This window comes from Arachis ipaensis, chromosome B02 (genome assembly GCF_000816755.2).
Source record: "Arachis ipaensis cultivar K30076 chromosome B02, Araip1.1, whole genome shotgun sequence".
NCBI lineage: Eukaryota > Viridiplantae > Streptophyta > Magnoliopsida > Fabales > Fabaceae > Arachis > Arachis ipaensis.
In genome coordinates, this window is record NC_029786.2 from 15,094,812 (window position 1) to 15,101,631 (window position 6,820).

A 6,820-nucleotide genomic window follows, 5' to 3' on the forward strand; every position below is an offset into this window, starting at 1 on the left:
AATTAAACTTTTTTTTATTATATTGATTAAATTGAAATAAAAAACTAAGTTTTTAAAAATTATTTTTTATTTTAAATTATAAAAATTAAATCTTAAATGATAGTCTTAAATTGAAAAAAAAATAAATTTTTTGACAAAAAAATAATTAATATTAATTTTGTGGTGTGGTGTGAAGAAGAAACGATGACATTTGCTTATTATGCAGGGGCTATTAGTCTCAAAAAGCCAAACCATTTTGTTTAAATGTTCATTCCATCCTTTGATCATTTTGTTAACAGGCCATGTCAGCCGTCACCATTTATTAACCGGTTCTAGGGACTATAACATCTTTGATGGTTAGGGAACCGATCTGACATTTCCATATCGTTGAAAGAGGTTTAGTCATTCGAAAAAATGGTGAGAGATTGGAATGTGTATTTACTCTTGATATTAAAAGGTTTCTATGTTCGCAAATCTGTTAAAGTTGAAACAAGTTTTTTGTTTGTAAAATGGTTCAAACTGTAACCTTTTTCCGTTGTTAACTACGTCAGGGAAAACAAAAGCAATTACAATCTTGTTGAGCCACAAGATGCATGGTGAAGGTGCACCTGTTTGAGCCATGCTACCAATAGCAACTGCATTGCACCCAAACACCCAAAGCTTTGAACAACACTACCGGAACCTTTGCAACACGCTCCTGTCCCTCACCTATTCTCGCTCCCTTCCAAAGGGGCTTCAGCTCCACGCCCATATTCTTAAGACTGGCCTCAACTCCATTCCTCTCCTCTCGCATCACCTTATTAACTTCTACTCGAAAACTTGCCTCCCCCACTTCTCCCACAAAGTGTTTGACGAAAGTCCCCATAGAACCTCTACCACATGGAGCTCCTTAATCTCTTCTTTCGCCCAAAACGAACTCCCATTGCTTGCTCTACACTCATTTCGCCGTATGATCCTTAATGGGATCCGTCCAGATGACCACACCTTCCCCAGCGCCATCAAGTCTTGTGCCATATTGGGCAATCCCCACATCGGGGAATCAGTGCATTGTCTCGCCCTCAAGACTTGGTATGTGGTTGATGTGTTTGTTGGGAGTTCCATTGTTGATATGTATGCCAAGTGTGGCAAAATTTGGTGTGCGAGAAAGGTTTTCGACGAAATGCCCGAACGAAATGTTGTTTCTTGGAGTGGGATGATATATGGGTATGTGCAGATAGGTGAGGATGAGGAGGCTCTCGGATTGTTTAAGAGGGTGATGGGTGAGAAAGATGTTGGGGTTAATGATTTTACTTTGTCTAGTGTTTTGAGGGTTTGTGGAGGCTCCACATTGCTTGAGTTGGGGAAGCAAGTACATGGATTGTGCTTTAAGACAAGCTTTAATTCATCGTGTTTTGTGGGGAGTTCATTGATTTCTTTGTACTCTAAGTGTGGGGTTGTGGAAGGAGCTTACCAGGTTTTTGAGGAGGTGAAGGATAGAAACCTTGGCATGTGGAATGCAATGCTGATTGCATGTGCTCAGCATGCCCATACAAGTAAAACATTTGAGCTTTTCAGGGAGATGGAGAGTCTTGGGATGAAGCCTAATTTCATAACCTTTTTGTGCATGCTCTATGCTTGCAGCCACACTGGGTTGGTTGAGGAGGGCCAGTATTACTTTGAGATGATGAGAGGCTATGGCATTGAACCAGGGGCACAACATTACTCCACATTGGTGGATTTGCTTGGCCGTGCCGGGAAGTTGAAGGAAGCAGTTCAGGTGGTTCAAGAGATGCCTATGCATCCAACAGAATCTGTCTGGGGAGCTTTGTTGACAGGTTGTAGAATACACGGGAACACTGAATTGGCATCCTACGTGGCTGATAGACTTTTTGAGTTGGGTTCATTGAGCTCAGGCGTTCATGTATTGCTCTCTAATGCTTATGCTGCTGCTGGTAGATGGGAGGAAGCGGCAAGGGCAAGGAAGATGCTGAGGGATCAAGGAATAAAGAAGGAAACTGGTTTGAGTTGGGTGGAGGAAGGGAATAAAGTTCACACATTTGCTGCTGGGGATAGGTCTCACGCAAAGACCACGGAAATCTATAAGAAGTTGGAGGAGTTAGGAGAAGAAATGGAGAAGGCTGGTTATGTTGCAGACACATCTTTTGTGCTGAAAGAGGTGGGAGGCGAAGAGAAGAATGAGACTATAAGGTATCATAGTGAAAGGTTGGCCATAGCATTTGGCCTCGTTACTTTCCCGAAGGAGCGACCAATCAGAGTGATGAAGAATCTGCGTGTTTGTGGCGATTGCCACACTGCAATCAAGTACATTAGCAAGTGCACTGGGAGGGTGATCATTGTGAGGGACAATAACAGGTTCCACCGATTTGAGGATGGGAAATGCACTTGTGGAGATTATTGGTGATCATAATGATGCTGAGTGACATTAGAATACTGATAACAAAGTTGGAGCAGTTCATGACTATAATATATCGTTCTTGATGAACCGTCTTGTTGTTTGAACATTTTCATCCTTTAGTGGTAAGTTTCCTCTTTGCTTGAGAACATTACCATCCAGCTTAGTTCCAAAGGATCTATGTAGCAGCGTCCAGCGGTTTTCGATTTTTGATTGCATGGAGTCATGGACAAGACATTTTTCTTTAAGCAATTGTATGCTGTAGATTGATCAAATGTTTCCTTTACTATTATTATTCTTACTCAATTTTGCCGATCAGATTCATAAATTCACTTGAAATCAATTAATTACTCTGCCATTTCAATAGTTTACAGCTTCTTAGCAATTGTTATCAATTGTCTTAGTAATCAACAAAAAGTTTCGGCATGAATGAATCATTCAACTACTCATACAATTACCTTTACATAGCATACTATTTGCATCCTTATTCAACTACTCATGTACTTCTCTCTTCTGTGGTTGGACAGAGCAGTGGATAGTGGATACTCAGGTATGATTTTCAGGCTTCCATATCCTAGTCTAGCTACTTTTTGCATTAATTGTAAGAAATAAGAAATTTGCCTATTGTCTTATTGACCACTTTCTTTATCAAACCTTCCTTAGTCGTTTTATTCATAGGATTGGACTGTAAATATTTTCAATGTAGTTAAGCCAAAGTCCGTTTCACGTTTAATATGTTCTACTATTACATACAATTTCTAATAATGATATTCCAATTGATTTACAAAAAGGTTAAAAATAAGTATCTGGTTTATAATAAATTCAAATATTCCTCATTTATTTGTTATCACGTAATTGTACATGTCCAAGAATCTGTTACTTAAGATAGGATTTTTATCATCTTTCTGTTATTAAATTTTTTGTATATTTTATTTGTTTTCATTTCCTTCTAAGCTATGCGTTGTGGCCAGCATCTCTATATATGTGTATAATTTCTTTTCATCAATTATTGCATCTATATTCTTTGCGTCTTTTTTGCTCTTTTATGGTATCGGAGCTCCCCTCAGGGGGTCTGCTGATACCTTCACCATGGTAAAAAACACTACGCACATCTACTCCTTCTACACCTGGCAGCAGTGTTCTCACTGACCCAGTCTTCTTCTGCACTCATCCTACTAAGACTCTGTCCACATGTCATCCCAGATATTTGGGTTGTCCGTGGTTTGTCGAGCAAGGCACAATGCCCTCCGTTAACACCGATGCTGTCGTGCCTCATTCTTCTGTCAGTGCCGTCGGCGTGACATGTCTTGCTTGGTGTTTAACTTCCAATACAAAGGGTGACCTACAAGTATATGAGCCTTATTTTACACCAACCCAACAACAAGCTCTCTTGTACCTCTGAAAACTAATGTTTCTAGCTCTTTGGACACCACCAAGCCACAAAACCATCTTGCTTCTCGATCAGATCCATCAGAGGCCAAGTTTGGTAGTCCATTTTCACAAATCAATCATGTATATTCTTTTAATATTTCTGATTTCATTCCACATAATTGTTTTTCAGTTTCTTCAATAATGCTTCATGAATTATTGATTCTGGTGCCATATATCACATAATTTCTTCACTAAAATGTTTTCACACTTATCATAAAATATCCAGTTTATTTTCATCTTTCAAGTAATTGTGATAGAAACAGGTTTGGCTTGGTTTCTAGGAGGAAAGGTATGGAGTTGATGGGATGATTTTCACTGCTTAATTCCTAATTGTTGCAGAATGGCTGTTTGTTGGTCCTTTTAAACTAGTTTAGCAGGTTTAGGAGCAGTAATGGTAGGCCTAGCTGCTGCCTATAAATGCTAGAGGTTAGTTAGTTTTTAGTTAGTTAGAAAATTCTGTAAAAGTGTGTTAGTTCAGGAGATGAAAATTCTCTCTAGTAATTGAGGAAAACTCTGCACGCCAACTAGGGATTGTAATACAATCCCTAGTTCATCAATAAAATCCCCTAATTTTGCTAGTTCTACAATCCCTAGTTCATCAATAAAATCCCCTAATTTTGCTAGTTCCTTGATCCTATCAAATTGTCATGTTACTCTTGGTGCTGTTGCTTTCTCACAATCTCACCTGAACTCATTCTCATGTCATTCATGTTATTCTCGTTTTAAAGTTAATATTCATGTTATCTCCACTCTCCCTTGTCAATTACTATTTTCGGATGTATTTTGCAAATTACAGGATGCGAGATTGTTGAGGACAATTGGTTTGGCTAAACAAAAGGAAGGATTATATTATCTCATTGTGAATGCTATGAAGGACAAACCCACAACCACATTAGGTCCCAACTTATTAAATAATGCCATTACCACACCAATGACAAACAAAAATATATGGTATGATAGGTTAAGACATTTATCTGGAAAACGTTTGAACTTACTTTATGAGCAATTTCCATTCATCTCTGGTCAAAATGTGGAACCTTGGGATGTTTTTTACCTAGCAGAGTAAAAGAAATTGCTTTTTTCCCTTTAGTGTTACTAATGCTTTCCAAATTTTCTATTTAATTCATTTGGACATATAGGATCCTTTTCTTTTTCCCCAAAATTTCCATTCATGGCTATGAGTATTTTTTTTACAGTTATTGAATGATTTTAATTGATACACTTTGGTAACTTTGTAAAAATCAAAAGCGGATGTTTTCGAATTAATGTCCAAAACTTTTATATATTTCATCATTTAAAATTTTTATATACAAAATCACTATCATGCTTCTCATTATTGTGTGTTACAGCAACATTTCAGGTTCTGGCGTTGGAAAAGAGCAAAAGATGTACAATGCATGATGAGTTTGGACAGGAAAGTGTCTCCGCAAGATGTCTGTTGACATTCGCAATGAGGGTTCTCCAACTGATTGGATTTCCAATGAAATTCTTGCACAACTCAGGGAGTATTGGGCTATGGAGGAATACGGAGATACGAAGTCCAAGTCCAACACAGAAGAGTCGTTGCACACTTGTGGCTCCACTACGTATGTGGCCACGACAAAAAAATGGTACGTAACATATAATTAGTCGGTCTTAAACATTATTATGTTCTTCATCTATATAATTCATGTGTATGTGGTTTTTTGTTTTTGATTTGATATCAAATGACTTCAATTCTCTTGTTATGTGAGGAGAGCGAGCTCTTAAAGAGGGCTCATACCAGGAAGGAGGACCGTAGCAAGTGGCTTAATAGGTCCTCTGAGAAGACTCACATAAGTTTAATATCTCATGTTTTACATTAACTATATATAACTATCTATCTAGCTAATACTTCTATATTTTTTCTATATGTCAGGACGCTTTGAGGAGAACATGGTGAAAGCCACCGATGAACGTGCCACACAAATTGCTGCAAGGGTCATAGAATCGCCCTCGATTTGAGAGGTGGGGACACAGATGGTTGGTAGATGCAAGCGTGAGAGTGTATGAAGTTGGATGTGTCAACACTCAACACCACTACTACACCAGGATTCTATGATGCAGCTGGGACACCAGATGACCTATGCATCGCCAATGAAACCGGAAGATCTGAGGGAGCAGATTAGCCTACAGAAGGAGATGAGTTAGCAATTGGAGCAGCACAGGACGAGGTATGAAGAGATGGAGGCACACTACCATTAAGAGCGGGACGAGTGGAAGCAGACTCATCAAAGACAGCTAGAGGAGATCACTCGCCTCCAGCACATGGTTGACACACAATATGAAGAGTTCACTGGTTTGAAGAGCGCCATATGTCAGATCTACAACTTCATGCAATCGATGCCGAGGCAGAGCGGCTCTTCCAGCAATGTTCCTATGCCCCTTCCACCTTCTTTCAAGCCCAGCGGTGCCTCACAGTTGCTGCAGGCCAACGATCCACTACCACCACCACCACCTTGACGCCTTGGCCATTGGTAAAAAGTGATAGCCTTGTAGTGTTACACCATTATGTTTCACTTCTTATTAATTAAGTAAAATAATAAATGTTAATTTTCAGTTTATTATATTTTATATTAATGGTTCAGATTTATATTTTTAGGTTTTGGAATGTTTTATGTTTTGTTTCTCTTTCTTGTTACCTTTAATAGTAAGTTAATTTTAAAAAAACGATGTATTTTTTATTTTCTCTGGAGTATATTAACAGGTGCATATGTGATTAAATACTTAAAATATGTCAAATGCTCTATATGTGTCACATGTAAGATTCTTGTACATCAATGACAATAAGAAAAGTTTACTAACAAGGACAAAATAATATGCAAAAATAATTTTAAAAAATCAACATGAATATATTTACGTATTTAAAATTTAAAATATATTAATCAAATTTCTAATAATTTAAATAACCCATCAAAAAATATATTAATTTAAAAGTATTTTTTCTCATTTTATTATTATTATTATTATTATTGTCTTATGATGCATTTTGTGTCCATC

At 37.8% G+C, this 6,820-nt stretch overlaps 1 protein-coding gene across 13 annotated transcripts in view; it reads left to right on the top strand.

The window, feature by feature from the left end:
• Window positions 1–6,376, top strand: part of LOC107625075 (putative pentatricopeptide repeat-containing protein At5g52630) — a 23,124-nt gene extending 16,748 nt beyond the window's left edge. For 2 of the 13 annotated variants that reach the window (XM_021115570.1, XM_021115558.1), the window contains exons 2-6: window positions 531–2,496; window positions 2,899–4,753; window positions 5,152–5,412; window positions 5,536–5,597; window positions 5,700–6,376. In XM_021115570.1, the coding sequence (XP_020971229.1) occupies window positions 599–2,380 (1,782 nt within the window). In that variant the 5' untranslated portion in view covers window positions 531–598 and the 3' untranslated portion in view covers window positions 2,381–2,496; window positions 2,899–4,753; window positions 5,152–5,412; window positions 5,536–5,597; window positions 5,700–6,376. Of the gene's footprint in view, window positions 1–278; window positions 397–530; window positions 2,497–2,898; window positions 4,754–5,151; window positions 5,413–5,535; window positions 5,598–5,699 lie in introns of all 13 variants that reach the window. The other 11 variants (XM_016327642.2, XM_021115562.1, XM_021115564.1 and 8 more) reach the window with 11 other exon arrangements.